We start from the raw sequence: 17,718 nt of genomic DNA on the forward strand, positions 1-17,718 counted from the left end.
AGATAGAGCCCAATTCCTGGAGGCTCCTGGCAAAACCAGGAGGGTTGGCAACCCTAACTAACCCTAGTCTAGTGCGATTTACAGCAGTGCAGTGATCTCTGTGTACAAATCTCGCACAGTGAACCCTATTGCCAGAGCTCATTTTGCCTGTTCCGTGTCTGGAGTAATTCCTGCCTCGATAAAGAATTATTTCTGTAAGCCTTATAAGGTCCGAGCCTCTTGTTTGCACCTATGGCATTAACAGGCAAAAATGACAGGCATTTCTCTGAACTGGGCCACTCGCTGGTTTTATTTGTTTGTTCCAGAACATTTCCTGCCTCCGCGCCTGTCAAAATGAGATATAGAAAGTCCTGTAAATGGGCCAGGAGATCTCACTCTCTCTGCTTTCTGCAGACTCAGCATCTGCACCGTGGAGCCAGCCACACAGTCACTAGCAATTCCCCTTACCCTCAGCAACTGGGGAAAAGAGGCAGTGATGGAGAGAATGAGCAGAACCAAAACCCAGGAGCCAAAATTCTCCTCACTCAGCCAGGGGAGGGCATTGAAATTTGCTTCTGAATTTAAGTACTCTTAAAGATTGGCTGTTTGGATTTGCTATTCTGTTTTGGCCCTTCACAGAGGTGGGTCTGAACGGCAAACTTTGATCTGAACCTAACTTCAGGGTTTGTTTTAGTCTCATCCTGAGAATTAAACAGAGATTTTGCTTAAATCAAACAATCATTTTATACCCTCAGCAAAATCCATTTTGAATCAACCCTTTTCTCAGTGTTTACAGAACCACTTGAAAGAGACAAAGGAAAGACGGAACCACAAGACAAGAAAGGAAGAAAGATTATGGTGGCCTGTTAGAAATCTGCATTCAACATCCAGAGAAGCTGTAAGAATGATTTAGTTGCTACTGCTGTAGCCAGGGTGGTCGCTGGCCTTCTAAAATCCTTTGGGATGAGGGTTCAAAGAGGCCCAGTGGAACAGTTAAAGGTCAGCATGACCATATATTTCAGTAATCAGTCTGCAAGAATGCAACTGGGATAAAGGTTTGTAATGGAAGATATTTAGTAACAGGACTTTTATTGGAGGTGTTAAGCCCCCATAGGAAAAGTAATCACTGCACACAGTTATTAATACAATCTCTGCAATCGGATTACCAAGTGACTGATGTGACGTGAGCCACCTCAACAATGCCCAGTAGTCAAAAAATGCCAAAATACAGACCTGAAGTTCTCAGTGCAGCAGGAGACATCTCTCTGCTGTGTGTTTTCTCATGGAAAGTGCTTGGTGGTCCTGAGCATCCCATCTTTCAGAGAAAGGCTCACCTCAGCTTTGGGGAGCCAAATGAGGTTTCTTTTTAAGATTTGCCCCAGGGAGGTTGCTCAAAGAAAGCATCTGATTTTAAGTGAGGTGCTGTTTCTTCTTAGTTTCTCAGCTGGTGAGACTGGACTAGGACTTTTTTTAAGGCAACTGGTTGTCAGATGGGATTAGAACCCAGGGCAGGATCTTCATGGGCTGTAGCTCTTTGCCCAGTAGATGATTCTCCCTATTGAAATCACAACCTAATCACTTGATCCCTCGTTAATGCAGGGCAGAGGTTAATACAATACTCACAACAGCACCAAACAGTTGTCCTTATGTTTTTGGAAAATATAATTATACAGATGAACAGTAAACAGAACACCTGCATTGGGGGTCGCAAGGAGCACTGCAAATAAAGATACTGAAACCAAATCCATACGGACTGTGTGAATTCAGTTACTGATGGTCCTTATGGTGCAATGGGTAGGCCAACAATCTAATTCCAGTTTACCTATGGCTGTCAAATGTGAGTTCTAGTAGATATCTGGCCTGGTATCAGATGGGTAAAGGATTCCTTCAGCTACTGAGAACTATTTGTTAACGAACACTTCCCATCTGTGACAGTGTGGGAAGGAACAACAGCAACCCAAAAGGAAAGGAGGGTGAAACACACCATAACCCCTTCACACCAGCCAAACTTCACAGGATCATGCCACTAGGCTGCCAAACTCTGTGAACAGAGTGTGAGATTAAAATGAAGTTTTAACTAGAAAGACTCAATGCCAGAAACACCTTCTGGAGACTGTCGGGACCAATTCATTCATCCTCAGCTGCTTATAGCAAAAAGGAAGTGGTAATATTACAATCTCCTCAGTGCAGACTCCAGCCACCTGGACCGAATGCTGCCTGCCCATAGTGTGCCCATAGAAACAGTCATATTTTGTTACTTGTAACACTGGAAAATACTTTACAGAAGTTACAAGTGTCAAAAAAGGATCATATGGGATAAACTGAGTCCTGCCTGTCTTTCCCCATTGACCTATTGCCTGTGAAGGGAGAAAGCCACATTTTCCCCACTTTTGAGATGCGTCATACACCCACTTTTGAGATGTGTCATAGATTTTTATAGTAACAAGAACATTAAGGTTCTCACAATACAGGATACACAGCCCCCAGCTAGATCAGTGTGAAAGTTTGTGATGCTAGAGAATCATCACGCTCTGGTCACATTTGTGAAGCACTTCATGGTTTCACTTGGCATTTTCAATGTTTTCCACTGCCAAGCTAAGGAAGAAAATTTACAACCTGGGGAAAACATAGGAAAATTCTCAATTTGTTCCACTTGGAGAATTTTATGTCACAACATACAGAGATTGAGGCAGGAAATGAGTTCACACTGGGGCAAATGTGCAATCTCTTACAGAAATGGACAGTTTCAGAGATGTGGAAATGCATGACCTATGACTAAGTTGTTTGTTCTGGTCCCACACCTGTTTATGTCTGTAGTTTTCTGCAGTTACTGGGCTGAGGGATGCCCACGGACAGGAGGAGGCAAAAAAGAGGCAGTTTGCCTCAGGCACCCCACTTGAAAGGGCCATCAAACCTAGTGGCATTGCAACCTGGTGCATGGGGTCAGCATGCTACTAAGGGTACGTCTACACTACCCGCCGGATCAGTGGGTAGCGATCAAACTATCAGGGATCGATTTATCGCGTGTAGTGTAGACGCGATGAATCGATCCCCAATCGCTTCCCCGTCGACTGCAGAACTCCAGCTCGGTGAGAGGCAGAAGCAAAGTCGACAGGGGAGCAGTGGCCGTCGATCCCACGCCACGAGGACGAGAAGTAAGTGATTCTAAGTCGATCTAAGATATATTGACTTCAGCTACGCTATTCTCGTAGCTGAAGTTGCGTATCTTAGATCGATCCCCCAACAGTGTAGACCAGGCCTAAGATTTGGCCCAGCAGTCCCTCTGTCACAGAGGACCCAATAATCTATTAGCAAACAGTTGCAGTGAGTATATGGAGTTTATCCAGCCCTGGGGGAAGGGAAAGGGCACAGCCTGTGAAGGAGCCTTTGTGGAGCCAAACCAAGAGGTAGTTTGGCTTAGAACGATTAGATTTTTATCAGTAAATCAGTAATTGGTGATTTCACCACACATAGACCAAAAAAAAAAAAATATCCACCAATAAGCTACATTTACAGACAGGCAAAGAACGAAAAATGCTGCAACTTAGAGTTTGATTTAAGGCTATTTACTTTGTATATTTTGACATGTAATATTGACCCTCGCCCTCCAATAATTTTGCACAACTGTGAAAAATTAAATAGATAAAAATAGAAAAAAATGCTTGAAAATAAACATCAATATTAGCCATTGAAATTATAACAACAAAAATCCTGCCAAGCCTAGTGTTAGTTTATGGTTAAAGTTAGCAACTAGGAGACAGGGATCCAAACATCAACTGGAAGTCTGTGAAACCAATGCCTGAAAAAGAGGAAAGATGGCCCATTCTCAGCATGGCTCGTTGGAAGGGGCTAGTTTATAGGATTGGAATGTGGGGATTTATGCATCTATTGACAGGAACAATACGCAGAGACTCTGAAATCTCCACAGATGGCGCATGTCCCTGAAAAAGCCTATATGGCCATTAAGAACCCAAACGCTGTGAAGTACAGAAAGCGACTGCTCCTTTTTCCGTTCTAGACGAACTGTGTTAATTTAGTGCTGATGAAACATGCTGGGTTGACAGCCCTGCACACTGAAATCCTTTGATGACCAGAACATGGACAGCAGTAGCATATACTTCATCCATAGTACACCTCTAATATGCCTCTATATTGGCTAAAGAGACCATCTCTAGAGGTGGAAAAGGGAGTTCAGACTCCATGCCCATCCATACCTTTACCTCTCTGCTGAAGATGCCAACAATGGGGCCAATTAGTGCCCACTGTGAAGGTGGGTTTTGTGGCCTGCACATCAGTCCACTGGGAACTGAATTGAGAGCACAAAAATTAAACACAAGTTCAATCCCTTGCATGGGTGAGGAGCACTGCTGAACAGGTGAGGGTACGGCAGGGAAGAGGGCAGAAGGAAAATAGAAAGAATGCTCCACAATGCAATAAGAATGAAACCTATAAAGGGTTGCCCACTTCAAAGGAGGAAGAACTTGGTTTAAAAAAATAAGCAGTTAATAATTAAAAGACTAGCCAAAGATTTTCCCCAGGCAAAGAGCCTCAAAGAAGCTCTATGTAGAGGAGGAAAGAGCTGCAGAGGGGAAGAGTATATCTGCTTCTATTATGCCGTCTCTTCCTCAATCTCAGCGATGTGACATGAAAGCAGCATTTCTAAGCCTGTAGGAGATAAGCACGTTGAGTCTCAAACACATTCCCAGTGAGGTTTCCCTTCCCATCTTAAGTCTCACAACTGTCAGCTTGCACTCAGGAGACGCCTATGGGCTGGATGTGCATTGGCAGACCTGTGCCCCTCGTCCAGGAGAGGAACAACAGAGGGAGAGTCAGGTCAGCAGTGAGGTGCATGGCCACAGCTGTTTGTGGGGGGCCAACATACAAAGCAGGAGGACTTCAGGTCTGATGTCTGCTGTGCTGGTGGGGCTGTGAATGGGCTCTTTGTGCAGAGCTTGCCCCACACTATGCCAGGCTGAGCTATAACTTCAACTCTAAAGTTTCAGCTACCTTTGTTTAAACATGTTAAAATCTATACACCCAAACTTCAGCAGCATTTATTTCACCTGAGGCAAAGGGAAAAGGAGGAGGGGACATTGCCCGGTAGCTGTTCAGAGTGATGATCTAACAGCATTATCACTAGCAGCAAATGATCCCTGGACTAAGTTTTAGATCAGAATTCTTTTTTGAAAACCTCTCTTCACTAGGGAGAAAGTCTCACATGATTCACCCTGAATGAGGAAAGGAGGCACTTTGGCTTCACATGCTGCATTTAGAAGCTATTTTATTCTTGCTATGGACAGACAAATGTACGGGGCATAACGCTCCCTGCAGAGTGGTGCTGCTGAGCTGATACCCAACCCAGTTGCCCTAGAGGGCTGAACCTCATTCACTACAGGAACTGGTTGTGCACGGGGTCTTCCCAATCCCATCACAACTGCAGGCTGTTTTGTGCCTCAATGAATTTGGATTAGTAAAGCATCCCACTGAGCTGGTGCTGTCCCACATGAGCACTGGGCCCCAAGCATCCACTTTACAGCAGGAGACACTTGCATTTGCTTTCTTGTCTGTGAAAACAATTATTGGGACTTATTTTTAAAAGCTCCTTTCCTTCCTTGTCCTGTAGAGATCTAGCCCTTTGCCAACAGATCATTATTCACACCCTTGGAGGAGCAGCTCCTAAAGACGTGATTACATGGGGCTTAATTACATGGCATTATAAAGAATTACATCGTCAATGTAAATGTTACACCACCAAAGTGCCCAAACCCTTTAGGGGCTGGAAAATCCAGCATGGGATTCTCCCGGCAAGTTTCTTTGCTCAGCTATTACTATTAAGGAAGCTTGCTGGCCCAGCTCAGGGGAAGCATTCTGTACTGCAGTGCAGGGGAGCTGTACTCACTCACCTAGGTTGGGAGCCATTGTATTCTAACACTGATGGTTGGAAGGGTATGGGAGATGCCCTGTTACTCACCAGGGTAACCATGGTTCTTCTCTGTTTAGTCATACTTGTGAAATGCTCTCCTACTGGCGCCGAGTATCAGAATGCTTCTGGAAAGCAGAGCCCCGTGGGGCCACAGAAACACCTCTTGGCACCAAATATTTAGAGCCAAGGTTGTAAAAGGACCACATAGTCTCACCACCTCAGTTTATTCTGCTAAACTCAAGAGTCCTATAAGAAAGTTGAGGCAGAAGTGGGAGGGTGAACATGCACAGGCAACTCTCAGAGAACTACAGTTACCATATAGTGAGTAACTACAATGGACTTCAGTGGGATTTCACCCATGATCTTTAACACTTAGGTCAAACACTTGGGAGGTGAGCAAGATCAGAAGACAAGGATATATTTACTCAGCCTGTTCTCCAGCAATTTTCACTAGCATCTGGGCAAATTCAGTTCAAAACGCAGAGACCAAAGCCACTCAAGCATTCAGCTAGTAACTGCTAGAAGACAGGAGTGTATACCCTTGTCACAGATAGCACTTACCTGAACAAGTCACACTCAGCACAGGACTCTGCAACCTGCACTAATCTTTGTTTTCCAAAGGACATATTTTTTCCCCAATCAGAACATGTCTGTCCCCAAGACTTACTACTTTCATTTCTGCATATTATCATTGGCTAGACTTCCTGCTGATCAGCTCGATGTAATGTAATTAATGCTGATTACAAGGACAGAAAACTGTAGCTCCATTGAAACCTTGTGAGCTCACAGGAATAGTCACATTGAAAGTCCTAGAGAGTCCCATGTATGGGGATGGAGCACTCAGCCAACATAGCTACCTTGGGAAGGACATTCAGACCACGTGGTCATAGAGCAGCAATATATGCCCTGCCACTCCACTGAAAATAATAGATGGCACATTTTGAGAGCTATCTAGGCATATGCATGGAGTTCATATTCAGGGAAGAAAGAAAAGCTGGTCTATTAATGTGTGTGGAAAGTCTGGATTAGTCAGCATTGTGACCAAGGACCATGTTATCCCATCTTTTATCATCCTGGAGGCATGAGTAAACCTGCTAGGAAAGAAAGTTGAAAGATCAAAAGATATGCTTACCTGCTGCTGCCAGCTTGTGAGTAACATACAACAGAAAATTCAGATCTGATGTAAGCAGGTACAACACCAACAGAGTCAACAGAGAGGTACCTTCTTACCTTGGCTTCAATTTGCCCCAGCAACTCTGAAAGCCATATTTCAAAGGGAGATCTTATAAAGACTTGATTTAATGTACATGAGGATGAATCAATGAAGCTAAATTGAACAGATCAAGATACATCCGTTTTAATGCAATTGAGGCAGCAGCTCTATCAGTGAGACTCGCTTTGGTGAAGCTACAAGGACACATCTGTGCTATTTGATTGCAGTCCCACAGGAGGATCTTTCAGAAGGGATGGACCAAGGGCAAGTCTACACTACTCCACTACATCGGCACAGCTCACCGATGCAGCACATCTGGTGAAGATGCACTATGCTGGATGGGAGAGCACTTTTACTCCACCTCCATGAGAGGCAGAAGCTATGTTGGCAGGACATAGCGTGGCATGGACAACACTTTAAGTTGATATAACGTATGTTGCTCAGGGGGCTGTTGTTTTCACACTCCTGAGCAATATATGTTACATCAACTTAAGCAGCAATGTAGACCAGCCTCAAGATGGAGTTCCTAGCCATGCTACGGTTTTCACAAGTAATTTCCTAACCATAAAGCCTTGAGGAGCCAAATGGAACCTGAACAACCGCATCTGCTCTGACCCCTCAGACAGAGACCAACACCTACAAAATCTCCACCAAGCATTCTCAAAACTACAATACCCGCACGAGGAAATAAGGAAACAGATCAACAGAGCCAGACGTGTACCCAGAAGCCTCCTACTGCAAGACAAACCCAAGAGAGAAACCAACAGGACTCCACTGGCCATCACATATAGCCCCCAGCTAAAACCCCTCCAACGCATCATCAAGGATCTACAACCCATCCTGGACAATGATCCCACACTTTCACAGGCCTTGGGTGGCAGGCCAATCCTTGCCCACAGACAACCTGCCAACCTGAAACATATTCTCACCAGTAACTGCACACCACACCATAATAACTCTAGCTCAGGAACCAATCCATGCAACAAACCTCGATGCCAACTCTGCCCACATATCTACACCAGCGACACCCATCACAGGACCTAACCAGATCAGCCACACCATCACTGGTTCATTCACCTGCACATCCACCAATGTAATATACGCCATCATATGCCAGCAATGCCCCTCTGCTATGTACATCGGCCAAACTGGACAGTCTCTACGGAAAAGGATAAATGGACACAAATCAGACATTAGGAATGGCAATATACAAAAACCTGTAGGAGAGCACTTCAACCTCCCTGGCCACACTATAGCAGACCTTAAGGTGGCCATCCTGCAGCAAAAAAACTTCAGGACCAGACTTCAAAGAGAAACTGCTGAGCTTCAGTTCATCTGCAAATTTGACACCATCAGCTCAGGATTGAACAAAGACTGTGAATGGCTTGCCAATTACAGAACCAGTTTCTCCTCTCTTGGTTTTCACACCTCAACTGCTAGAACAGGGCCTCATCCTCCCTGATTGAACTGACCTCGTTATCTCTAGCTTGCTTGCTAGCACACATATATATACCTGCCCCTGGATATTTCCATTACATGCATCTGAGGAAGTGGGTATTCACCCACGAAAGCTCATGCTCCAAAACGTCTGTTAGTCTATAAGGTGCCACAGGATTCTTTGCTGCTTGAACAAAATGCAGTTAGTCTTCTCTTTCCTGCAAGACTCATGCACTTCCCCTCCCACCCAACTAAGTCAGCAGCAATGGAGGAAAGCTCATCACTTCGCCATCCAGCACCGCTTTCCTTCCTCTCTATCACTGTCAGGACAGCTGCAGCCATTTTAATTAATCTAGTCAACCCCCCTGAGAGGCAGACTGCCTTTTACATTTCCTCTTATACTAGATCCATTCTATCAGTTTTTAATGGATACTAAGGTCACGCCAGCACTGGGGCACTGGATGGTTCAGACACAAGCTACAGAGCCCTTCAGCCATAGCACAAGCTGATGAGCCAAGTCAAATAAAGCTCCCAAGTGCACAAAATTTCAGTCCCTTTCTCCAGGGATGAGTTTATTTTTCAAAACCAAACCAGCCCCAAACCAGTCAGAAAGCGTAAACCATGGCCTGCTGCCTGCCCCTTCAACAGGCTTCTGCCTCTGCCCACACAGCAGCTATCACCAGTCAGGACTTCCAGCCCACTGGTGTGGCCAGCCCCTACATAGCTCCCTTCCCCTAAAGGAGCTGTTAACTGGCCTCTTATCAGAGGACTGGGGGTTAGATTTTTAAAGGTATTTAAGCACCTACATCCCATTGATTTCCATGGGCAGGCACCTAAATACTTTTAAAAATCTGGTTCTTGGTGACCTGCAGGTTATCATCTGAACCCTGGCCTCAAACACATCACTTGGGAGGCAGCTAATTAGTCACTGGAGTGGCTAAAAGGCCATCCCAACCTAGGACATAGATTCCTGGAATGAATACAGCCTAGTGAGACTATCAGCTGGCCTACAGACTAAAAGTGACTGTTGCCATTTGACATCTGTCAGCCTTTGTGGAATGATTTAGTGATGAGTCCAGTTCTAGTGCAACTGTGGTCACATCACAAAAATATACCATCATGGCTGGCACCAGCTGGCCTCAAAAGATAGGCCAAATTAAAATAAAAATAAAAATTACTCTCCTGAGGCAAATCAAATTGTACAAGGCTGGTTCAATCAGCAGTTTGTTACTACTCTTCAGATTGTAAACAGGCACAAGCAGCTCATGTGAGGAAGAGGTGACTAAAGAATGAATCTGTCCACCACAAGTTGTGGTTTGCTGGCTCCAGGGGGGAACAGAAGGTCTAAGACTCACCATTTGAGCCCCTAGAGGATGCAGCTTACAGCTGGTATTTGCATTCAAACTACTAGTGAGAGCTGCTGCCCACTCCCCTTTCAAATTCATCTGTTCTCTTGGGCTCTTATTTGGCAGAGGTGATATGTTGACACATCACAGAGCTCAAATAAAAGGCTTCCCATGTTAACAAGGGGAATGTGGGAGAAGCAGAGGAAACAGGGACTTGGAGGAGGACTCTGATGAGGATAGAAAGCAAGAAATACATTAAAAATGAAGTTAATCATCATAAATAAATCATATTTCTATAGTGCCTTTTATCTTGAAAGATCCCAAATGCTTTATGAACTACACATACACAGAGGAATCCCTTCCTCCACCATGAAATATAGCCAACTCTGGGGAGCGACAGAGCGGATGTTTAAAAGGGTACAGCAACGCTACCCAAGAGTATCCTCTTACATTTGGTCTTCTCATCCAAGTCAATTAAACAATGAGCAAGATCCCAACAAAGAAAACCTCTAACTCCTGGATAACCTCACTGGTCACCTCTTTCTAAATAGAGATATTAACATTTCTGCTGAAGCCTGCTGTTTTCAAGCCATTTTTTCCACCTACTCCCAATTATTTTAATCATCAAGTTGTTTGCAAATTTGAAGAGGATAAACAGAAAATACAATCTCACACTGTGTCCACTGATATCTTCAAAGGACTGCAGAGTGCTTACTTAGAAATCCAGGCTGCCTAACCAACTAGAGAGACAAGCACAGATCTGAAGAGCTCTGTATAGGTCCAAAGCTTGTCTCTTTCACCAAGAGAAGTTGGTCCAATAAAATATTACCACATCTACCTTGTCTTTCATATACCCTGGGACCAATGCAGCTACAGCACTGCAAATAACTAGCTATTGGTAATCCAATCAGTGGATATCTGAGGGGCTCCCCTTACTACATACCATAAAATAGCATGGTCTTGTACTCCTCCAAACAAGTCCTATGAACACCGCCAACTATTTTCTATGTGACGTGGCCTCATTTTACACACTATCATCACATTTAATGCTTTCCACTGGCTCCAGGGCCTGACCTGGCCCTTGGAGAACTAATTCTGCTGAATAGCAAACAATATCTCTGCATTTCTATAGGGCTCTTCATTCTAGGACCTTAAGGTATTTTGCAAACATGAATGTTAAAAACTGTTAAGAGACAGTAGGTAAGAATTAACCACCTCCACACCTCCATTTCGAAGAGGTACAAACTGAAGCACAGAGGTAATGCAACTTGCCTGGGTCACAATTTACAAAATAATAAGGTGTCTACACTGTGCACCTTTTAATGACACAGCTGTGCCGCTCTGTGGACAGGAGAGAGCTCTCCCACCCCCGACGAGCAGCGACTTAGCTTTGTCCTCCCTCCAACAAAGCACTGTTCACACTGGCACTTTTCTTCAGTAAAACTTTTGTTGCTGGGGAATGTGGGGTTTTTTTTCCACACCCCTGAATGACAAGTTTTACTGACGAAAGTCCAGTGTAGACAAAGCCAAAGAGTGTAAACTTTTTTCAAATTATGGTTGAAAAGATTAAAAAGAATTGTGGAATCTGGGAGGATGAAAAGTGTGTGCGGTCTAGTATGCTGCAAAGGAATGTCCTTGACCCTGGGTTTGACACTCTAATGACCTTGGCAGAAGTAGACAAGCTTGGGAGGAGTCAGAGTGAATGCTGTGCTGTCCATGTGGCTCAGGGGAATGCTTTGCACACTACTTAGTTATACCAACTTAATTTTCTAGTGTAGACCGGGCCTTAGACACCAAACAACAGATCACTTTAGGTACATACACTGGAACACCACAAGCGGCAGCGAGTAGGATAAATGTAGCTACATGCTGCAGTGAAAAGTGGGCTGCGTCCATGAAGTGCATAGAGACATGTGGCAGCGAAAGGCTCTGGCTGGGGGCAGGCAGTGGGGAAAGGCTTCCGCTATATGGGAGACAGCAGGCCAGCACACTGGTAAAAACAACAGTGTAGCTAGGGCGTGCAGAGAGTGACGTAGGGGACATGCACAAAGGGTTCAGGCATGTCTCTACATTGCTATTTATACCGGTCTGAAGGGCGTGCAGTGTATGTACTCTAAATGCCGCCATAAGGAGTGTGCAGTGTAGAAATACCCTTTATGAAAACTCATCCTCCCTGGCATCTCTTCTCCTCTACCACTTCCAGCCTCTCAAATATCCTCCTCAGCTAGTTAGAGCCTCTCTCAGATCCACTATGTAATTTGGCTGCTCCCAACTTTTTACCTGGTAAAGAGGATCCCTCCTGCTTCCTGACAGCATGGACACCCAGCCAACAGCCTGGAATGATCACAATTGCTGGACCCTTTATGTTGCAACCCTTGTCTGTCAGGGGAGATGGCCAGAGTTGTTCCAATGGTCCCTGCCAGGCCCCGCAGTCAGATGCCGCTGTGCTTGGTATTGCTTTTTATGATCGGTTCTGAGGCTAGCTATATCCTTACTGACACGCTGGAGCAGGGCTAGACAAAGCTCCACATCCCTGTCTCACACCATTCACTCCCACTTGGACACAGCAGGAAGTGTATTGTAGGATTTGGTTAACCCCAGCATGGCATTTAACATGTGTTGGTGTACCTGGGCTCTGGGAACACTATGGCTCAGCACTGGATTAGCAGCAACATATTTAAATGTGAGCTTCCTGGATGAGTGTGGCCATGGATATTATTTAGAACCTGGCTCTGATCCAAAGCATACTGCAAGCATCTAAGGCCAGATTTTAAAAGTAATTTAGGCACCTAACTCCCATTTAAACCAACAGAAATATCTTTAAAAATCTGATCCTTAGATATCACTGGCTATCTTACTTAGGAAATCCACACATCGAACCCTCTTTAGGCAGTGTCCATAAGGCTGTCAGCAGAATAATCCTTGGCCATGCCAACCAGGGAAACTGAGCTCAATAACCATGTTATTGTGTAGGGTTGTATAGCCTGCAGAGTTTCAGACACAGCAAGGACAGGACTCGGATAGGCCAAATTCTGCTCTGGTACACCAGTGTAGATCTGGAGAAACTGAAGATTTAGACTTCCGTAAATGAGAGCAAAATTTGCCCCAAATCTCCATTCAAACAGAAACAAAGCCACCACATACTGGCATTTATGGCAAAGTGACAGAGCAAAGCTTCTGAATCCCTGGGTCTCATCACCAAGCAAGGGATATCGGAAGCAAAGCTTCCATCTACCTCTCACGCTTGAAATTTAGATTCTCATGTCCAGTGTTAGCCCCCCCATTAAGGTAACCATTTAACTGTATTCCTCAGTCATGCTGTTGCCCTGCAAATGTCTAAGGCTGAAGCAGAATTGGAGAACAGGGTTAAAACAAGGCCCAGTCCCATTTACACTGCAAGAATGGATTTTAACCTCCTTGAGGACAATGGGGTTGTAACCCTGTCCCCTCAACACAAAAAACTTACAACATGGCTTGAAACTAAGGCTGAGAGTTTCAAAGCCACCAAGGGAATTTAGATGCTTGTTACTGATTCAACAGTATTCAAATTCCATAAGTTTATTTGAAAATTTGAGTCCGTTTCCTGGAACTCTGATTTGGAGCTATGGGAGCCCTCTGTCTCCCACCCACCCCTTTGACTTTGTAACATCAGCACTCACTCTCACTGCAAGGAGGATGGGAGGGAAGGGTAACAGACTTAGCTTCAGGAGACTTTCCATTTCCCTGGGGCAGCATTTCTTCCGGGGACTGACTATCGGTGCATTGTGTTCTTCATTAGGCTGGTTATTAACACGCTGCTAGTGAGTTCTACCCAACTGCAGTGCTAGCATCCAATGACAGATCTGTCTTGGAAGATCATAGGTTCCAAGAGGTGACAATGGGAAGTGTTGATTCCACCACCACACCCCACCCCACCCCAGGTCAACTACATGGGGTTTACATTTCAAACGGCTAGCTACATGCCTACCTTGCACTTAGACCATCAGTTTATCAAGAGTCTTCCCAAAAGGGTCTTAATAGAATTGTGGGAATAAACTCCCCATGACAACAGTGAGAAGAAGCAAAATGCTAGTAAGTTATCTGCTGAGTGATCTCTCTGCACTTTCGAGGGTCCTAAGCTCAAACAGGACCTAAGCTAGGGACGAAAAGGGCCTACTGTTCTCCCCTCATGAGGTGTCACAGAGCAAGCAGGGTGAACCAGAGGGCTGCTATTAGGGCAATAAAGACAGATTACCAGCTTGTTTTAACACACAGTATAACCACATGCAGTTCCATTGGGAACGTAATGTACCTGCCGGGAGACCCCACCTTCCATAAAATGTGCAAGTGCTTAACATGCAAAGCACTGCTTCAGAGAGACAATGGCAAGAGAGAGCCTCTTCACAAAGGCATTATTTTAAATTCTAAAGGCCTGGGAAACCTACCTAACCCATGAATGGCAGACTCACCCTACAGATCCTGATATGTTGTACAGCAAGAGATACACGGCACAACTTTTTAGGTGGACTGATATCTGTCAGGTTCTTTACTCACAGGAGCAAAGGGTTTCTTTCGAAATCCTCATGTAAGGAGGGCGTTGTGGTTTCAGGTATGTACCAAGGATGAATGGCACTTCCTAGTCGCAAGGTAAACAACTGTTCTAGCTCGAGCACACTGGGAACATTGCGAGCTATCGGCATTACATGACAGCAGCCTCTCCCTCCTGCTCAATCGGACTGGGCAGTTAAGTACCAGGAGCAAAAGCAGAGAGACACACAGAGACCAACAACGCAGAGCTAATACAAGCAGCTCCCGAGCACACACAGACCTTGCTCCAGCTCCTCCGGTCTCCCCGGCTGGTTACCCATCTTCAGCAAACTGCAGTGATTCCTTTCCGCGATTCTCTGGGTCCCCACGCCCTGCTCATGCACCGCATCAGAAGCAGACCTCCCCCATCTGCCTTTCGGTGTGCGCGCCCGGCAGATCCAAAGGCAACAGTCAGCGCCCTCCTAGTTCCTGACACCAGGAACAGTGTCTGCTGCTCGGGCTACTGCGGCGAGGCTAGCCCCAAGCCCTCCTACCTCATTACAATATTATGCACCGAAGGGCCGGCCTGTGCTCTTCATTAGCTGCCTGCCTGCCCGCTGAATAAAGACAGAGGTGACTCGACGGGCAGCGTCAGCCACACAGAGGCAGCAAGAGCAAACTGCAGGCAATTGACAGAAAGGCAAGGACTTGAATAAAGCCCCATTCTCAATGAGAAACCTACTCCAGACACAAGCTACTCTCATCAGGCCACTAAAATTAAGATAGAACAGGGGGGTCCTGCCCCAGGGGACCAGTAGAAGCAGCACTTTAAAAAACTACAATCTACTGCACCAGAGACAACGTGGGTGCGGGAATATCTCTGATTGACCCAGCTTCTGTTGAGGAGAGAGACAAGCTTTGAAGCTCTTCTTCAGGTCTGGGAAAGGAACTCCCCAGCAAAATGCCAGGTGGAACAGATTGTTTAGCATAAGTAGTTAACACATATTGTAAGGCTGCGGCTTTCAAACTTTTTTTTTTCATTTGTGAACCCCTAAACAATTTCAAATGGAGGTGCTGACCCATTTGGGAATCTTAAACATAGTCTGCGGATCCCCAGGGGGTCTGTGGCTCACAGGTTGAAAACCACTATGTAAGGGCTAGGGTTGCCAGCCCTCCAGATTGTCCTGGAGTTTTGAATGAAAGGTTATGTTGTGATGAAACCTCCTGGAATATGTCCAACCAAAATTGGCAATCCTAGTAAGGAACCATTCAAGGTAAAGTGTCTAGCAGAGTAAAGAGCTTAAATTCATCATTCTGCTAGACACTAAAAATCATGAACTGAATAGAGACACTGGATTTATGGATTATTACCAAATCTGTAACCTACTAACCCCTCTTTTGGTCCCATGAGTGCAGAGGTGTTAACAGCCCTCTCTGCCTTGAATGGTCCCTTACAATATGTGCTTCTACTTAACACTAAACAATCTGTTCCACTTTGCATTTTCGTGTGACACTGGGGGTATGTCTACATCTACAATTTTGCAGCGCTGGTTGTTACAGCTGTATAGGGCCAGCGCTGCAGAGTGGCCACACTTACAGCAACCAGCGCTGCAAGTGGTGGTAGACGTGGCCACACTGCAGCGCTGTTGGGCGGCTTCAAGGGGGGTTCGGGGAAAGCGAGAGCAAACCGGGGAAGGAGACCAGCTTCGCCGCGGTTTGCTCTCGCGTTCCCCGAACCCCCCTGCAAACCGCAGGGAAGGAGACCTGCTTGCACGGGGGTTCGGGGAACGCGAGAGCAAACCGGGGAAGGAGACCAGCTTCGCCGCGGTTTGCTCTCGCGTTCCCCGAACCCCCCTGCAAACCGCAGGGAAGGAGACCTGCTTGCTCGGGGGTTCGGGGAACGCGAGAGCAAACCGGGGAAGGAGACCAGCTTCGCCGCGGTTTGCTCTCGCGTTCCCCGAACCCCCCTGCAAACCGCAGGGAAGGAGACCTGCTTGCTTGGGGGTTCGGGGAACGCGAGAGCAAACCGGGGAAGGAGACCAGCTTGATTACCAGAGGCTTCCTCAGGTATGCTGGGATACCTGCTTATTCCACGGAGGTCAAGAAAAGCGCTGGTAAGTGTCTACACTTGATTACCAGCGCTGGATCACCAGCGCTGGATCCTCTACACCCGAGACAAAACGGGAGTACGGCCAGCGCTGCAAACAGGGAGTTGCAGCGCTGGTGATGCCCTGCAGATGTGTACACCTCCTAAGTTGCAGCGCTGTAACCCCCTCACCAGCGCTGCAACTTTGTGATGTAGACAAGCCCTGGGAGTACCTTTCCCAGACCTGAAGAAGAGCTGGGTGTGGGTCCAAAGCTCATCTCTCTCACCAACAGAAGCTGGGCCCAGAAAAGATATCACCTCACCCACCCCTTGTTTTTCTAATATCCTGGGACTGACATGGTTACAACTACATGGCAGACACTGCACCAGAAAGTCTTATGACAAAGAGATCCAAATACAATTCTGAGCTCAGAGGAGCACAGAGAGCCTCAGTGAAGTTAGTGGGAGCTTAGCACCTGCAGCCAAAGGTTTTCTAAATAAAATCTGCCCTGAATTTAGTGGGAGGATTACAAACAAATGAAGGAAGTTATAGCTTAAATTGCTTAAGAGCAGCTCAGGCTGAACCTGATCCTGAAAAAAGGCAGGGGAATTCAGAATGCAAGCTGCCATGCCATGCCCTACCTTTTATGCCTAGATATGGGAGCCTGGACAATTTGGCACAGGATTAGGCCAAGATCTCCTTAATATCTCAACCTATTGGGGTGATGTGCGAGTCCTTGCTTAGACTGTTCTTGCTCTTTTTTAATAATAATTGGAGATATACCTAGCTCCTAGAACTGGAAGATCATTGAGTCCAGCCCCCTGCCTTCACTAGCAGGACCAAGTACTGATTTTTGCCCCAGATCCTTAAGTGGCCTCCTCAAGGATTGAGCTCACAATCCTGGATTTAGCAGGCCAATGCTCAAACCACTGAGCTATCCCTCCCCCCTCTTGACAGTTGAAGTTAAAATGCTGAAAGTTATTTTGGTACAGCTGTTTACATTTAATTGGATCCTGTTCAACATCATCAGACTCCAGTTGAGAAGATGCCTTGAATAACGGATAATTAATGTATGTTCTGCTAAAAGAGATGATCTGCAGTGATCCAAGATCTATTTATGATTATTTACAATGATAAATCCAACCAATGAAATCAAGTCAGTTAAGGCTAATGCCCAGCTGACCGGGTGTGGAGGTTGGCAGGAGGTAAATGTAGGTGACATCTGTG

At 45.8% G+C, this 17,718-nt stretch overlaps 1 protein-coding gene across 6 annotated transcripts in view; it reads right to left on the reverse strand.

Moving 5' to 3' along the window:
• SPECC1 (sperm antigen with calponin homology and coiled-coil domains 1) overlaps positions 1 to 17,718 on the reverse strand; it is a 173,384-nt gene that overhangs the window by 92,513 nt on the left and 63,153 nt on the right. Inside the window, exon 1 of one of the 6 annotated variants that reach the window (XM_050928990.1) lies at positions 14,706 to 14,928. The exons of the other annotated variants lie outside the window; for them this stretch is intronic. Coding sequence (XP_050784947.1) covers positions 14,706 to 14,745 — 40 coding nt within the window. The 5' untranslated portion in view covers positions 14,746 to 14,928. Of the gene's footprint in view, positions 1 to 14,705; positions 14,929 to 17,718 lie in introns of those variants that run through there. 6 annotated transcript variants of the gene reach the window in all.

This window comes from Gopherus flavomarginatus, chromosome 19 (genome assembly GCF_025201925.1).
Source record: "Gopherus flavomarginatus isolate rGopFla2 chromosome 19, rGopFla2.mat.asm, whole genome shotgun sequence".
Lineage (NCBI taxonomy): Eukaryota > Metazoa > Chordata > Testudines > Testudinidae > Gopherus > Gopherus flavomarginatus.